The following is a 15,100-nucleotide window of genomic DNA, read 5'->3' as shown; positions in this document are numbered from 1 at the left end:
ATGGTAATATCACCAATATTTTTAGAATTTTAGTTGTCCTTGGGTTTATTCACCGAAAGTAAGCAAATTTTAATTTTCGAAAAACTCAAAACCCCTTTGCCTAACATATGCTAAATAATGCGAAATGGTTTTTAGCGTATCCGATAGCCGCGATGCGTGTCAGTGGACGAGGCGAAGGTCGATGACTTGGTTATGAATAAAATAACAATTTACTATCGTAATGAACGATACGCGAGCGATGGTTTTTGAAATTCAAACACATTCGTTGTGTATATCACTGAATTGAGCATATATTTTAGCCATGCGTTTTCATGTTTCCGAAACATCCGAATAGCGTGACACAGTTTTAACAAATTGGAACCATTATTTGTTTGACCGGTGTAATACTTTCTTTCGATCGGTATAATTTACAAATTTGCTGAGTAATTTAGATTTAAAAGATGAGTTTTACATCTGCTTTCTTTTGCAGTTGGATGGTCTAATTCAAAAATATTACTCCAAAATCATCCCAGCTTCCGAAATTCTGCTTTAAGACAGGCTAGCTTTCAACCCTAACTGTCCGGTGGTCCCAAAATTGCTTCGCTCGCTCGAAAATCTCTTCACTTTGACCGAATTCACTGCCACCTTGCAAGTACATGGGTGTAAATTCGCGATACGCTAGGCAGACACGGCGCTCTTTAATGTCCTCCCGCAGAACGGAATGTTCCCACTGGTAGCGCGGAGGTCCGTACAGGACCAACAGTGAGCGCCTAAAAATTAAAATAAAGCCTTTTAACAAGGAAATTCTCACTAAACGGTAATAAAATTCGTCAGCCTACCTTGGCATCGGTATCCGTACGATCCGATTTTCGTAACCGGCCAGTGCCTCCTCATCCATCAGCTCCCCGAGCAGATGCTCTCTGTATTGCTCCAGAAAGTGTAGATTATACTTTGTCTTTCCCTCCTCCCCTCGGTACGGTGACATCGTCAGCACGGAATCGCTCAGCAAATTTACCGTCACGATCCGCTCGCCCCAAATCCAGCAATCGTCAATGTGCGGATCGATCGAAGCTCCACGCTCGGGACAATACTCCAGCGAACATTGCTCGATCGTTTGAAAAGTGGCCAGCAGTGGGACCTGCTCGAACCGTCGCTGCACAAATTCGCTCAGCTGCGGAAACCCGGCAAACTGGGCCGGCCGGAGGCGCGTCTTTTTGAAGTTTGTTTTCGGACCAAAGTTCTGCTTCCGCCGACCACTCTGCGAGACGTCCCACGGTAGCTCGTCTAGCCCTTGCAGCAGCTCTGCCTCCTCGGTGGTGGTTAGGAAGTCGAGATCGATGTACACGCCCGGATAGTCTTCGCCCTGGACGCCACCGTGCTGGGGTGTATCGGAATGTTCCGCAAGCACCTTTTCCCAATCCCATCCCGGGTAGATTTTGCTACAGCGTGGACAGTACACGTAGGAATCGTTATTCTGCAAAATAAAGCATCAGACAGTTGGTCGTTATCATTCAAAACCAACCGTTTCTCCAGAGAAGCACATGAATTTCACAATTACCTGAAATGTAGTGTAGAAATCGATTGGCGCGATACCGAATTCGGCCTCACAGCTTAGGCACGTTCGCCGGCCCTTGCAACCACACGGCCGAGGATGATCCATCTCAATTTTAGTTGCAAAAACACTTCACTACACTTATTTTAACAAATTTAGGCGATTTATTTCACTTCTGCGTGCCAAACTATTTGCTTCAGCTGGCAGGCAGCGCCTTTGACGAACATCGTGGCGGCGCACTTGTTTGTTTACGTTTGAAGGCATATGACAGTTCTGGCACAGGGTGGCGCACAAACTGGTCGTTAGTTTCGAACAGTTTTAAAAATGGTTTTGAAAAAATCGGTTAACATTTTAATACCAGTTATTTGAATCAGTTTTTAATTTAAATCAACAAACACGCACCTTGACTAGCATGAAATGGTCATACAGGACATGAGAAGGACACCAGTATGGTGTTTCATTGATGCTAAAACGTACATCAAAACTTCAATCAAAGTACATTCGATCGGCGGATCATATTGACCTTTGTTCTGATCACTCGGTTGAAAAAAGAGTCATATTTTATATTTATTATTAATTTAAATTTATATTTATTTATTACACAGACATATTTATTAATTTACATTGCTGCACGTGGCATTGCCTCGTAAACAATGCACATAAACGATTCGGATGCTATAAAAATTAGGAGAATACACTACCATTAGTGGATATAACATAATTATGTATTGAATAATATTAACAATAGAGTTAGTGGAATCAGTAAATAATTGTAAATGTGATAGTAATTTGTTTCCAAAAACATAGAAGAGACAGAAGGAAATTAAGGAGATATAAAATACTTTTATCGGTATGATTTGCAATATCATTAGATACGATCATCAGATCAGAATTAGATTGCCATCGCTGTTGGTGATCGAAATCGTGCATTCAGATACAATGGATAGTCTAAACTGCAACTCTGTTAATGATTGCAAGAATACGGTTTAGAATGGGATAGACATCCTAACCTTGAACCACTCTCGCGAGATAGAACAAAGGCAAATATGGGGAAAAGGTGATCGTACGTAGAAGCACTTTTGAAACAGACTGTCTTTGCAAACAAGCATGGCTAACCACACCTTCACGTCAACGGTAGTAGAAACTATTGTATTGTAAAAATCGAATTGTTTCGCTTGTTAATTGTAGCTTAGTTTAAATAAAATGTGAATTTAAAATGATGCCTTTACGAAACAAAAACAAAAAAAACATGCACATCACGGTAACCACCCACGTAGACCGACACCGTCGTCTAACCGGGGGACGACATTCATTATTTACGCGTCACCAATCTCGATAGCAGACAAACCTAATACGAAAAAAGGCATACTATTCGAACACAAACAAACCTACAAACCGCTTCTGCCGCTTTAAATATTTAAAAACAACGTCACGGGACAGTGATCGCTACCGAACACCTGCGAGCGGATCACATTATCCGTCACCTTGCCGGCCAACCGCTCGGACGTGATGAAGTAATCGAGCCGCCAGCCCACATTCTTTGCCCTAGCGCCCCCCATGTACGTCCAGAACGTGTACGCACCGGTCCGGTCGGGATACAGCTTCCGGAACGTATCGACAAACCCGTACGACAGCAGCTCCGTCATCCCTTCGCGCTCCTCCGGCGTAAAGCCGGCGTTCTTCTTGTTCGTTTTCGGGTTGGCCAGATCGATCTCCTCGTGCGCCACGTTCATGTCGCCGCACAGTATGACCGGCTTCTTGGCGTCCAGATCGCGCAAATACTGGTGGAACTTTTCGTTCCACCGCAAGCGCTTCGGCAGGGTGACCAGCTTTCTGCCCGCATTCGGCACGTACACGCACACCAGGTAGAACTTTTCGTACTCGGCCGTCAGCAGCCGCCCGTCCTGGTCCTGCTCCTCGTCGCCCAGCCCGTACGCCACGTGGAAGGGCATCTTTTTCGAGTAGATCGCAACGCCCGCGTGTCCACCCGGCTTGCACAGCCAGTACGGATGGTAGCCCTTGATGTGGCGTGCCTCGTCCGGCATCTGGTCCTCCGTGCACTTCGTTTCCTGCACGCACAAGATGTCGGGCTTTTCGTGCTCGATAAACTCGAGCCCGCCCTTGCCAACCCAGCTGCGCAGTCCGGCCACGTTCCAGCTGGAGATTTTGAAGTTCCACGGTTTGTCCTCCTCGAGGGCGAAATTTAGCTTCCCAAAATCGGTGGAAGATTTGTTCGTTTTCGGAGCTGCCGGTGCTGCTTTCGCTTTCTTTCCCTTTGACGGTGCCGTTTCCTCCTCGTCTTCTTCCATTTCATCTGCAGGTGGTTGAGGCTTTGCCCTTTTCCGTTGCGTTACAGTGGGAATGTCTGTGATGAGATTGATATTCGGGTCATTGTTTCTTGATTGAGTGTTTACATTCGTTACTGCACGCGTTTACCTCCATTCGTAGCTTCTTCCGCGGGTGCCTTTTTCTTCGTTGCCTTTTTGGGGGCATCTTCCAGAGGCTCTCCGTTGTCAGCTGCTTGAACAAAATTCATAATTCATTTCACGGGCAATTTTCAAGCGCCATTAACACTTAAAACAAACATCTAGTGAACGCTAAACTTTCTACGTGCAATCATACCGTAAGCCAAGCAATTAACCAGACAAACGAATAATACATTTGATGATTACAATTCAAATACACAAAAGATAAAAATACGACAATACATGAACGGACACGCCATTAGGGTGGACGACAGTTATCTAACAAACATAAGTGTAAGCCATGAAATCAATTACCCACGCGCGGGATAATCGACCTTCGAGTCCGTTTTGGCCGTTCTACAGCCTTGGAAGGGGGAGATTCGGGTGCGGTGGAAACTATATTAAAATACAAAAGCATCCATCGAGTACTTAGCAATGCGATAGAAACATCGTGCAAGTGACAAAATCAATTTGATGTGCAGTGTTATAAGCATTCCTTTAAATACGGAAGATTATGCAACGAACATACCTGTAGCAGTGTCCTCCGCTGCTTTCTTTCTACCCCTTGCGGTCGGTTTAGCGGTCTTAGCTGTGGATTTGACAGCAGAGGACGCTTCCGGCTCTACAGGCTTCGTTTCAGAGACATCATCACCGCCATCCGTCGTGTCTAAAATCATAAACATCCACATTATGTTCAATTTGGCTCCAAGATCCATCCCAATACGCTCCCTACCTTTCGCTTTTCCACGTCCCTTTGGCTTCGCTGGAGCAGCCTTTTCCGACTCTTCCTCTTTTTTGGTGCTAGCTTTGGTTCGTCCACGCTTAGCAGGCGCTGGAGCCTCCTCCTCTTCGACCATTTCCTTCACCGCAGCAGGCTCCTCCACTGTCTTCGAAGCTTTGGTCGCCTTCGTTTCTCTCTTGGCAGGAGCTTTCTTCTCTTTTGCTTTACCATCTTCCACCGTGCCATTGCTGAATGCTTCTTGCTCGGGCACTGCTTCCTTTTTCGTCGATCGACCCTTCTTAGCCGGTGCGACCTTTTCCATCACCTCCCCATTGGTTTTCGCACCATTTTCCTCCACTCCGTTGCTTTTTTCTACCACGTCGGCCGCCTTTGTACGCTTTGCTGCCGGTTTCCGTGCTGGCTTTTCCACCACCGGAGCCGGTTCTGGAACGATCGCTTTCCGTTTGCTACCACCACGAGCCTTCAACGGTTCCGCTGGCATTTGATCGGGTTCCGTAAGCTGCTCCGGCAGCATTTCCGCTTCAACGGCGGTCTCTTTGGCAGCACCTCTCGGTTGACGTCCACGCTTTTTCGGCTTTTCTTCCATGACTCCAAATCGGGCAACTGGACTAGAACTTTGTTGTTTTTTCTGTTGTTCTTCCCCACACCACACTATCGTGCGGCCTTGATCAAAAACCGGATATCGAACCGAAAACCTTGGGTTTCGTGGTTTATGAGACTTTAGCACATCCAACGTCAACAAACGAGCGATCAAATCTTCGTTTGCCTTGCCGACGGATGGAGTTTTGAAGCCCTTGCCACAGCACCACACCTTCCAAAAATGGAGAAAAAAACACTTCAAACAACAAAATTCAGCAAGCGCGACTGCCGCCGACCGAGGATTTGCCGTGCAGATGCCGGGTAGCGAAAATGGCGCGCGGTGTTTGACGTTCCGAGGCGTATGACAGTTCGATCCGATGCGTTTACAGCCGGATCGAAATTCAAATTGAACGGGTCGGTTATATTTATCGCAAAAGATGCAAATTTGTATTTATTTTAGTATAATTATATAAATTCCTTCTTTTCCTTTCTTTATTTACATTCCAATTTCTTCAACTAATCTCGAATCGTCAACACAAACCCAACACCACCGTGCATGCCTCCAACCATATTGCATACCGGCAAATGACGCAGATCGTGCGCATGCCTGCTAGATCGCTGGAGGAAAACGTGTCATGGAAACCCATGGAAACACGCTGCTCGCACCACATGGAAAAGCATACCATGCACCGACCCGACTGTTCACCATGCTGTGAGTGTGTGTGTGCGTTTAAGGACCGGACAGCGCACCGTGTGCTTGTGTGCGTATCCGTGTGGGAGTCAGTGAGCATGCAGTCAGTTTTTCCGATTTTCTTCCCTGGATAAGTCAGCTGGCACAGACCGCAGGTCAGCTCAGGAGGCGCACAGCTTCGGCGAAAAACCACCCCTCCAAAGATGTGTTAACGCTCCCGTGCTCGTGTGCAGGTGTGTGTTGTGTGTGTGTGTGCGTGGTTGTGTCCGAGAGTGCCAAGTGTGGCTGCTAAACCGATGCTGTTTGATACGGTGGCCACAACGGTAGTGCTTCAAATTGTTAAGCTTTCATCGCAACTTTCCGGGAGCCAATCGACATACCGAGCATTCCGACCATCTTCCCACCACCGCCAGCAGCACCAGGCTTTCCAATAGTGTACAGTTTCGGCTGAAGAAGACGAAGCGAAGGGCGCTACCGCAAACAGACGGCAACCAGAATGTCCGCCATCTACGGCACACGGATGGAATCGGACTATCCGCTGGACGACACGCTCGAGTACTTTATCAAGTTTCCCTCCCCCAACTTCCGGAGCGACACACAAACGGCCGAAAGCGATTATGTGTTCGTGTGCAATGAAACGAACGTCCCCATCGTGCTGCTGCTCGGGTGGGCTGGATGCCAGGACAAGTATCTGATGAAGTACTCCAAAATCTACGAAGACCGTGGGTAAGCATGGGCGAAGAGAGGGACGGTGCGGGCGGGTACGGGCATACCAATAACGTGTTGTTTACATTGACGATAAACAGACTCATCACCATCCGGTACACGGCACCGGTGGAGAATCTATTCTGGAAGCGGGCCGGCATGCATCAGATCGGCGAGAAGATATTGAAACTCATCTACGACATGAACTTCGACAGCCATCCGCTCATATTCCACGTGTTTTCCAACGGAGGAGCCTTCCTGTACCAGCACATTGCGCTCGCATTGAGAAGGTCCAAGTCGCCGATTAACATTTGCGGCATGATCTTCGACTCGGCACCGGGCGACAGGCGGATAGTGGGGCTGTACCGGGCCATTACGGCGATCTACGGGAAGGAGCGACGGTGTAATGCCCTGCTGTCCGCGTTCATGGCCGTCGCTGCCATTTTACTGTGGACTTTTGAGGTAGGCGATTTTTTGTGCTGTACTCTACAGACTTTTTTCTAAATGATGGAATTCCTACCCCACCTAGGACGCCTTCAATTATATACTCAACTTTATCAAACCCCGAGGCTACGAAGTACAAACCAATCCGTCGCACAACTTGAAGTACGAAAGCAATGCATGGCCCCAGCTGTTTCTGTACTCGAAGGAGGACCTTTTGATACCCTATACTGTGAGATACTCGGAGGAAGGTTCTGTTCCATGTTTGAACGAGGTACTAATTGCGTTCATTTTGGTTTCCATTCTCCAATTGCAGGATATAGAAAAATTTGCCAACTACCGGCGGCGCTGCGGTGTGGACGTGCGCATGATTTGCTTCGAGCGTTCCGAGCACGTGAAGCACTACATCCGCCACCCGCAGCAGTACGTCTACACCGTCTGCAAGTTTATCAACGATTGTTTGTCGCACTACTATGGCAAATTTCACAACTAAACAATTACGAAAGAACGAGAGCTTTTGTAGGCGAGGGGCGTAATGTTGGTTAGCTGTTTTTTTTTTTTAATTTTTCCTTCCTTTTTTTCTTTAATGTGATAAACGCACAAATTCTTAACTGAAGCGCAAACGCCACCACATCGATCTTAACTATGCGAAACGCACATTTGCAACACACACACAACAAAAATACTAACACCCAACACTCCAGACTGGGGGTGGGAATAGTGAATTCTAGCGTTTTAGGTTCTTTCTTATGAACTCACCAATATGCATAGCAATTGTTTTCATTGTGATTCACCTTTTAGAAACTAAAGTAAGCATATTTAAAATGCCTTAATTCGTGGTGCGCACGGGGAGCGCACGCTCGTTTGTGTGTATGTGTACGTTAAACTTCTTCTAGTGGTAGCAAACAAATTACAAACTCCAACACTCGTACATTTCCGTTCCAGCCAGTTCCAATTGGTATCAGCTAAAAAAACAAATGAACCACGTTTCCCGGGATTATATGCCGTGAACATGTAATTTTCATTTAAAAGGGAAATAAACTAAAATAGGCATGTAATTGTCCAGGAAAGATTTGAAGAATTTCATACTACTCTCATAATATTGAGTAAAATAAAATCTCCAGGAACGGACTACGTCAACCGTCATTTTAAATACAGACCCCCACTGTCATACCTTCTGTAGAACACTTTGAAACGTCTGTAGAACAGAAAGACAGGAAGCACAGTGGAGGAACACACATCCAAAATGTAATTTTGTATATTTTTTGTAATATTTCAGAATTTTCTTTTTTAATGTAAATTTTTTTGGCCGGTCTCGTAGTACAGTCGTCAACTCGTACGACTTAACAACATGCCCGTCATGGGTTCAATCCCCAAATAGATCGCGCCGCCCCATACGTAGGATTGACTATCCTGCTATGGGGGGGAATCAATTAGTCACTGAAAGCCAAGCCCACAAGTGGGTACAGGCAGGCCTTGACCGACATCGGTTGTTGAGCCAAAGAAGAAGAAGAAGAAGAACGTAAATTTTTAACAATATTTTCTTTAGTAGCATAAACATATTTTTGCTACAATTTTTATTAATTTTAACCGCAACACTCCTCGTACCAGCACTTCTCCCATTGTGCTCAAGAAACGTCCGATTTGTTTACATTTCGCTGCTGCCGGTACGATGCACACGCTGCGTGTACAAGAAGTGTTTCCCGTCCCGCTTTCCTTGTTGTAAAATACGTTAAATGATGAAAAGATATCTGTTAGATTTAAGTGCACTATACTCTGATCATCGCCAGAAAGCGTACATCGGCTACCGGGCGGCGTGGACCACGGTGGGATGTTTGATACGGACCGTACAGGACACGTTCGGCATCGCTTCGGATCTGTACGTGTGCAGTGAGGATGGAATTTTCTATCCCGAGTGTGAAAATGTCGGTCTAATACAAGACGGTGAAACATTGAGGTAAGAAAAGGGATTCACCAGCATACCATTTGTGCTTTATTTTTACTTTATTTCCTTTACTTTGTAGGATACTTCCTAAAGCACACGTGGAAAGTAGGAAACGATCCAACACGGTTTCTGACGACGAACCTCGCAAGCGTACCGCCGCAAACGCTCAGCAAGAAAGCAGCACATACGAAGATATCGAATGCACGCTGCTCGGTCTCCCAAAACCAAAGCGTCGTCGTATACGGAAGCGTAAAAGCAAGACTATAGTAGAGGAGCAGCAACCCTCCCAGCCAGTGCCAAGTGCTCCCATAAAACAACCAACAGTTGACGAAACACAAAACGGACACGTTCGCTTCCCCGACGAGGAGTCGCAATCGAGCGAAGGGAAGGCATCATCGGACGATCCGGAACTGCCGTACAGAAACTTAAATCGCACCATGAAGGCAAGAGTCGTAAGGGCCGTGTCCCCATCCTCGCTCACAATACAGCCTCCGAGCGGCATTCCCTCTGAACATGCAAATAATGGCAGTGCTGAAGACACTCACACTACTGAGCCACCCGCACGCACCTCAAACCCCTCCCTAAAGCCCAGAATCGTTCGAGCACTTCGACCGGAAAACGCAACGGTGCAGGTAAAGCGGGAACTACTTGAAGCTGCCCATGTGAAGGCGGCGGCGGCGCTGCAACAATCATGTCCACCGCAAACAGTGCAGCAAAACACGCCGATAATCGAGCTTGACTCTCAACTAACACCTGTTCCCGGTGAAGAGGCCACTCGTGATGCCGGCACAGTAATACTGGCAGTATGAGGACGCATTGCTCACAAACACACGTGAAGTGTGTTGCGTGTGTTTAACATGTTGCCATCTGTTGGCGGATGGGGGGGACGCGTTCGGAATCGGAAAGAGGAATAAAAATGCATTTCCCATGTTTCCTACACTATGCCACCAATGCGGCTAATTGGAAAATAAATAGGCCGAGAAGGTCGAGAGATTAAAGCTTTGAACTTAAAGTTTGTTTACCTTTAGTGTGGACCATCCGTTGCATCATTTTTATCACAAAATTTTAACATACTGTTTATCTATTTCAAACATTGCGCAATCGCCACTTTATTATGCAAACCAATTTTAAATCTCTTCTTCTTCTTCATCTTCTTTGGCTCAACAACCGTTGTCGGTCAAGGCCTGCCTTTACCTCTTGTGGGTTTGGCTTACAGTGACTATTTGATTTCCCCCCAAAGCAGGATAGTCAATCCTACGTATGGCGGCACGGTCTATTTGGGGCTTGAACCCATGATGGGCATGTTGTTAAGTCGTACGAGTTGACGACTGTACTACGAGACCGGCCTAAATCACTTAAATCCTTAAATCTCTTCACAATCCTTTTTTGCGTGACTCGCTGATGATTTTCTTTCTTTTCGTTCTCCCGAAACACGGAATACGAAGAACACGGAAGAATTAGAGCACAACAAATATATTTATATTTAAATAACACGATACAAGGCAAATGGTGAAGCGACGACGACAAAACTCTCTGTGTGGTGTATTATGGGTTGATTTTCGTTTTCGTTATGCTCTCAAGCGCCTCCCGCAAGTGTAAAATGGTGTTTTATCTTCTCTATTTGCCTAACAACGAATCGGGTGGTATAAAGGGGGTGTTGTGTATTTTCATGCACGCGCCCCTCACTGGGATATAGAACACAGGAAAATGAATGTGCAAGATGTTTTCCCATAAAAAAAACGAAAATGTCTTCTTAATTAAACAAAGCCATTCGCACTTAGATTAAAGTGCGCTTTAAAGCCTTTCCCCTTTTTCCCATTTTCTGTACCGAATGGGCAAGCAAAATGAATGAATCCTCCTGTGACACGAGGTTGGTAGGTATGTCGACTTTACGCTATGTATGCTTATGGGTTTACTATGTGTGTGTGTGTGTGTTGCTTGGTATAATTGTGCTCCTTGGTCGGCCGTCCGGCGTCTCCCGCCCCGCAACACAACAAATCGAGAGCACACGCAGCCACTGCGCCTCCCGCTCCGGCAGCCCACCCCTTACGCCGAGTGCTGCTGGATGAAGTTTTCCAGCTTTTCCGCGTTCGCGCCAGAAAACTGGCCGACCACCTCCTTCCGCTTGATGAACAGGAAGGTGGGCATGCTGGCAATGTTGTACTGGGCCGCCAGCTCCTCGCACTCGTCCACGTCCACCTTCACCACGACGATCTTGTCCGCGTACTTGTTCTGGAACTCCTCCAGCTTCGGGGCGATCACCTTGCACGGGCCGCACCAGGTGGCGAAGAAATCGACCACGACGAGCTGGTCGCCGGCCGCTTCCAGCTTGTTGTTGAAGTCCTCCTGCAAAAAGGGTGGGGAGGGAGGATAAAGCAATGAACATTAATTCTTTTATTTCCCTGTTTTTTGTTGCATTTGCTAGGCAAAGCTTTGTGGCGCCGTTGCCTATTTGCCACGAGATTTATCTTCAGAGAGGATGGCACGGGGGGGTCGGTCGTACAGAGGAATCATTCAACAGCGAAGCGTGAGTAATGTACGGCAGAGTGCATCTGACGTCGAACGATGCAATAAAACATGTATTTAACGACAGTTGACAGTGCAAGGATGAGATCATTCGCTTGCAACTAACAGCTAGGCGTGGGTTTAGATTTGAAACAACCCTTTAAAGGCATTTTAAACCATACCCAACACTGCAACTAGACCGTGCAATGCAGTAAATGAGCCATTCCCTGTGCATGTGACATTATATTAAGAAAGATTTCATCATAGCAATCACCGGAAGGCTCCCGGCTGTGACTGGCAGCGATAACATAGCAACGACCCACTACCGCCACCATCGTGTTGCTTAGATGGCCTTCGGTGTCATGTCAAGGTTGCCCCTTTCGCTAACACCCGGACACGACACACCGACCGAGCCGGTGCAGTAATAATAATAGATGATGAATAATGGAATCAAACCACAACCGACGTGTATCGAATTCCGCGCACCTCGGTGGTCTCGAATATTCAAGTTTTTACACACCCGACCACCACCAACACGGACGCGCAATCTGAAGGCCATACACACAACCAACAAGTGTGACTACTGATATTTCCAATGACTCACTGGACATTAGTGATGTGCTGTATGGAGCGCACCCACGACTCCGATCCGACTCCGAATATTGTAAGTCCGATTCCGACTATTGTTAGTCCGTTCCGACTATTCTTAGTCCGATTCCGACTCCGGCAAAATGGAACTACTAGATCCGCCCGGAGTCGTCTGGAGTCGTTCGGAGTCGCCCGGAGTCGTCCGGAGTCGTTCGGAATCGGAGTTGGTCGGAGTCAACAGGAGCCGTGTGGTTTAATGTGCTGCTTGTGATCAGGCATTTCCTTTCGTTGTCTTTTTTGTCTTTCACTTTGCGCGTACACTTCCTATAACGGCGACCTCGACCGACTCCAGATGACTCCGGATGACTCCGTCGGCAGCCGATTCTGGAAGACTCCAGACGACTCAAGACGATTCCGAACGACTCCGAACGACTCCGACTCCGGGTGACTCCGGGCGATTCCGGGCCATTTCGGACGATTCCGAACGACTTCAGATATTGCAGCGCGGACCTACCTTCCGGAGTCGATTGCGAATCTATCGGAGTCGGATCGGAGTCGACTCCAGATTTTTGCCAACTTTACCCATCACTACTGGACATGTTTCATTTGACTGTGTGCGTATCTATGATCCACCTGCTCTATTAGAGGCATATTGTTTTACACCTTTTTAAATGCACATTTCAAAAAAAACACAAAGGCATCGAAAATCAATTAATCCATTCGTTTTTAACACCTTCCTCCTTCGTCCGCGGGTTTTCTCGCGGGAACAGTGGGCGGGTGATGAAAAGGCAAACATTGCCTGGAAAATGGGGGAATGTGTGTATCAAATGGCGCATAAAAAACAGGCGGCGATACCGAGCATTTTGGAGTGCGCGAAGCGAACCCTCTTTTGTTTGCTATTGGTTCGGTTCCTAATTAAATCGATGGTTTTTGCTCTCTAAACGTGTTTACACTTTCAATGCAAATGCTGAGAAATCACCCAAAGAGCCCAGAAAAAACAGAAAACCATCTACGATAATGCAATCGCATGTTTGCAACGTGGAACGATCTGGAAACTGTTTCCTGCTTTGCAATTCTCATTCCCATTCCTTGGAGTTTGCAGGTCTGCGAAATGTTGGTGGCACAAACAACACACAGGGTGGTATATCAGCAAGTGTGCCCTCTCGTAGCCCGTTCGTAATCATAGTAATCTTCGCTTGGCGGTCTCTGTGGTTCCCATCACAACGAGCGTGGTTAGAAGCAACCTGTGCGTCTGTGTTGCCTGCAGAGTGGTCAAATCGTTGCCTTCAGTGTTTTAACCGCGAAAGCTTATCTAACCACCACCACACCGGCGCCGTATCGCACATTATTGCCCGGGCAAACACACGCACACACGCAGCGGGTAGCGCATTATTCTTCCGATTGTGGCAGCGAAGATGCGCGTCTGTGCTTCTTTGAGGGCCCCCCTTTGCCGTATTATCTCATCATCCCGCTTTCCGGACAACCAATCGCGCACATCATTCACACGGTGACAGCGCGCGGTCCCATAAGGGACGGTGTAGGGGGGGGGTTTTCTTCTATGTATCACAAATCCCCATTGATTTTCATGATACACCAACATCATCATCATCATCGTGAGTTAGCCGCTTGGTCAGTTTGTGCCGGGACTGCAACAAATGGCGGTCGTGAAGAACCCTGACGGGAAGAGAGAGAGAAGGTCGACTCACACAGCCCACAGTACCAATACAGCAAACGATTTAATTAGCCACTGGCCGTATCATACAAGCCGCCGACCGCCCGCGATGATGATGACGATGATGGTGGTTTGACTCGACCGACTGACCGACCCCCCCTCCTATAACGCCTAACGCCTATTACTCCCGGTCCGACAAATGGGAAGCAAAGGGGGATAGAAAAACGAAAGAAACGAGAAGTACAACAAAGGGGTGTGCAAGACAGAAAAAGGAAAAAAAACAGCTCAACACACACACTAACACACTCTCCCATGCACACTTTGAATGGGAAGCTCCACAAATCAATTCTCACAATCGCCCCCCTAAGCTGTGGCCACGATTCTTCGGGTAAGGGTGTGTAAAAGATAGCCCACAGCAATGGAATTTTTTGGCGCACACACAACGATGTCGAATTGGGAAGGTTTTTTTTTGTTCCTAAATGGCCCGGCAAGCCGGCCGGGAACGATGGCGTCACTCTGTTCCACTGTACCCCCACCATACATTTGTGCGTTTACTTACGGAATCTTTCACCATGTACACCATTTTGGCTGCTGGTAATAAAGCTGACTCGAAGTAAGGTTACGAGGAAGGAGCACGCGATTTGCTGCTGCTGCTGCACGGGCGACGAGGGAAAGTTCGTTCGACCAACACGTCCACTCTTTTTCAAGTGAACTTTTGTCCGACTCGCGCTGGCTCGCTGGCGGAATGACAGTTGGAATTGGACAAACGCACACAGACACAGTGGAAGGTGCTATTCGAGGTGCGGCGAATCGTTTTCTCGAACGGTTTCAAATGGTCGATAATTTGAAAATGAATTTAAAGCACTTTTGTGCAATAACTTCGCAATAAAAATAGCTGAATTGAAGCTGTTTTCTCTTATCAATAAGGATACATCTGATAATGGGTCGCCTTAAATAAATTGAGTCACTTTTAGAAACCATTTTTCAACGGTCAACGGTTCTTCGAATAGTTTCGAACAAACTTCAAATCAGCCGTTTGACAGCACAGAACCCATGTAACAAAATACGACCTTCCGACAACCTTAAAGGAACAAATTGGCGTTAGACGAAAAGTTGACCTTTTCCACAGAGGAAATTGATTTTTCAATAAATATTTGGATATTTTTTTAGTCTCTAGCCACTCTGAACTAATTTTCAGCATAATTTTCAGCGATGAAAAGAGTGTTGTTCTTCGCA

The 15,100-nt window shown here is 46.9% G+C and overlaps 5 protein-coding genes across 6 annotated transcripts; 2 read left to right on the top strand and 3 right to left on the bottom strand.

Moving 5' to 3' along the window:
• Positions 1–426: 426 nt before the first annotated feature.
• On the bottom strand, positions 427–1,772 carry LOC120901371 (alpha-ketoglutarate-dependent dioxygenase alkB homolog 4). Its single transcript, XM_040309244.1, has 3 exons — positions 1,538–1,772; positions 819–1,453; positions 427–749 (listed from the first exon to the last, which is right to left on the bottom strand). Exons 1-3 carry the CDS (start codon positions 1,637–1,639, stop codon positions 539–541), a joined length of 948 nt encoding a protein of 315 aa, XP_040165178.1. The 5' UTR covers positions 1,640–1,772; the 3' UTR covers positions 427–538.
• A 462-nt stretch (positions 1,773–2,234) lies between these two features.
• Positions 2,235–5,674, bottom strand: LOC120902848 (DNA-(apurinic or apyrimidinic site) endonuclease). Of its 2 annotated transcripts, XM_040311889.1 has the most exons (5): positions 4,730–5,674; positions 4,526–4,663; positions 4,312–4,392; positions 3,968–4,048; positions 2,235–3,896 (listed from the first exon to the last, which is right to left on the bottom strand). In XM_040311889.1, the coding sequence occupies exons 1-5, from the start codon at positions 5,322–5,324 to the stop codon at positions 2,941–2,943; spliced, it is 1,851 nt and encodes a 616-aa protein (XP_040167823.1). In that variant the 5' UTR covers positions 5,325–5,674; the 3' UTR covers positions 2,235–2,940. The 2 variants fall into 2 exon arrangements, with proteins under 2 accessions (XP_040167823.1, XP_040167824.1); XM_040311890.1 differs by lacking the exon at positions 4,312–4,392 and having other exon boundaries at positions 4,730–5,672.
• A 306-nt stretch (positions 5,675–5,980) lies between these two features.
• On the top strand, positions 5,981–8,153 carry LOC120902849 (transmembrane protein 53-B). The gene is made up of 4 exons (XM_040311891.1): positions 5,981–6,734; positions 6,815–7,175; positions 7,243–7,386; positions 7,471–8,153. The coding sequence occupies exons 1-4, from the start codon at positions 6,505–6,507 to the stop codon at positions 7,645–7,647; spliced, it is 912 nt and encodes a 303-aa protein (XP_040167825.1). The 5' UTR covers positions 5,981–6,504; the 3' UTR covers positions 7,648–8,153.
• A 642-nt stretch (positions 8,154–8,795) lies between these two features.
• On the top strand, positions 8,796–10,108 carry LOC120904185. Its single transcript, XM_040314004.1, has 2 exons — positions 8,796–9,111; positions 9,179–10,108. The coding sequence occupies exons 1-2, from the start codon at positions 8,891–8,893 to the stop codon at positions 9,906–9,908; spliced, it is 951 nt and encodes a 316-aa protein (XP_040169938.1). The 5' UTR covers positions 8,796–8,890; the 3' UTR covers positions 9,909–10,108.
• A 448-nt stretch (positions 10,109–10,556) lies between these two features.
• On the bottom strand, positions 10,557–14,610 carry LOC120902979 (thioredoxin-2). Its single transcript, XM_040312113.1, has 3 exons — positions 14,424–14,610; positions 11,146–11,445; positions 10,557–11,115 (listed from the first exon to the last, which is right to left on the bottom strand). Exons 1-2 carry the CDS (start codon positions 14,445–14,447, stop codon positions 11,146–11,148), a joined length of 324 nt encoding a protein of 107 aa, XP_040168047.1. The 5' UTR covers positions 14,448–14,610; the 3' UTR covers positions 10,557–11,115.
• Positions 14,611–15,100: the final 490 nt, after the last annotated feature.

Source organism: Anopheles arabiensis, chromosome 3 (genome assembly GCF_016920715.1).
Source record: "Anopheles arabiensis isolate DONGOLA chromosome 3, AaraD3, whole genome shotgun sequence".
Taxonomy (NCBI): domain Eukaryota; kingdom Metazoa; phylum Arthropoda; class Insecta; order Diptera; family Culicidae; genus Anopheles; species Anopheles arabiensis.
The sequence above is the reverse complement of the archived record's forward strand: the minus strand, read 5'-3'. Positions and strand labels throughout refer to the sequence as shown.

What these genes read in the sequence shown, in the direction of transcription:
- LOC120902848 (XM_040311889.1), bottom strand. Translation starts at nt 5,324, where the DNA reads ATGGAAGAAAAGCCGAAAAAGCGTGGACGTCAACCGAGAGGTGCTGCC. An exon ending in GGGACGTGGAAAAGCGAAAG is followed by an intron (nt 4,664 to 4,729) that starts GTAGGGAGCGTA and finishes TTATGATTTTAG; the next exon opens with ACACGACGGATGGCGGTGAT. An exon ending in GTCGATTATCCCGCGCGTGG is followed by an intron (nt 4,049 to 4,311) that starts GTAATTGATTTC and finishes TTGTTCAAGCAG; the next exon opens with CTGACAACGGAGAGCCTCTG.
- LOC120902849 (XM_040311891.1), top strand. Translation starts at nt 6,505, where the DNA reads ATGTCCGCCATCTACGGCACACGGATGGAATCGGACTATCCGCTGGAC. An exon ending in AAAATCTACGAAGACCGTGG is followed by an intron (nt 6,735 to 6,814) that starts GTAAGCATGGGC and finishes GACGATAAACAG; the next exon opens with ACTCATCACCATCCGGTACA. An exon ending in TTTTACTGTGGACTTTTGAG is followed by an intron (nt 7,176 to 7,242) that starts GTAGGCGATTTT and finishes TACCCCACCTAG; the next exon opens with GACGCCTTCAATTATATACT.
- LOC120904185 (XM_040314004.1), top strand. Translation starts at nt 8,891, where the DNA reads ATGATGAAAAGATATCTGTTAGATTTAAGTGCACTATACTCTGATCAT. An exon ending in CAAGACGGTGAAACATTGAG is followed by an intron (nt 9,112 to 9,178) that starts GTAAGAAAAGGG and finishes TTTACTTTGTAG; the next exon opens with GATACTTCCTAAAGCACACG.
- LOC120902979 (XM_040312113.1), bottom strand. Translation starts at nt 14,447, where the DNA reads ATGGTGTACATGGTGAAAGATTCC. An exon ending in TGTACATGGTGAAAGATTCC is followed by an intron (nt 11,446 to 14,423) that starts GTAAGTAAACGC and finishes CCCTTTTTGCAG; the next exon opens with GAGGACTTCAACAACAAGCT.
- LOC120901371 (XM_040309244.1), bottom strand. Translation starts at nt 1,639, where the DNA reads ATGGATCATCCTCGGCCGTGTGGTTGCAAGGGCCGGCGAACGTGCCTA. An exon ending in ATTTCTACACTACATTTCAG is followed by an intron (nt 1,454 to 1,537) that starts GTAATTGTGAAA and finishes TTTATTTTGCAG; the next exon opens with AATAACGATTCCTACGTGTA. An exon ending in GTACGGATACCGATGCCAAG is followed by an intron (nt 750 to 818) that starts GTAGGCTGACGA and finishes TTTAATTTTTAG; the next exon opens with GCGCTCACTGTTGGTCCTGT.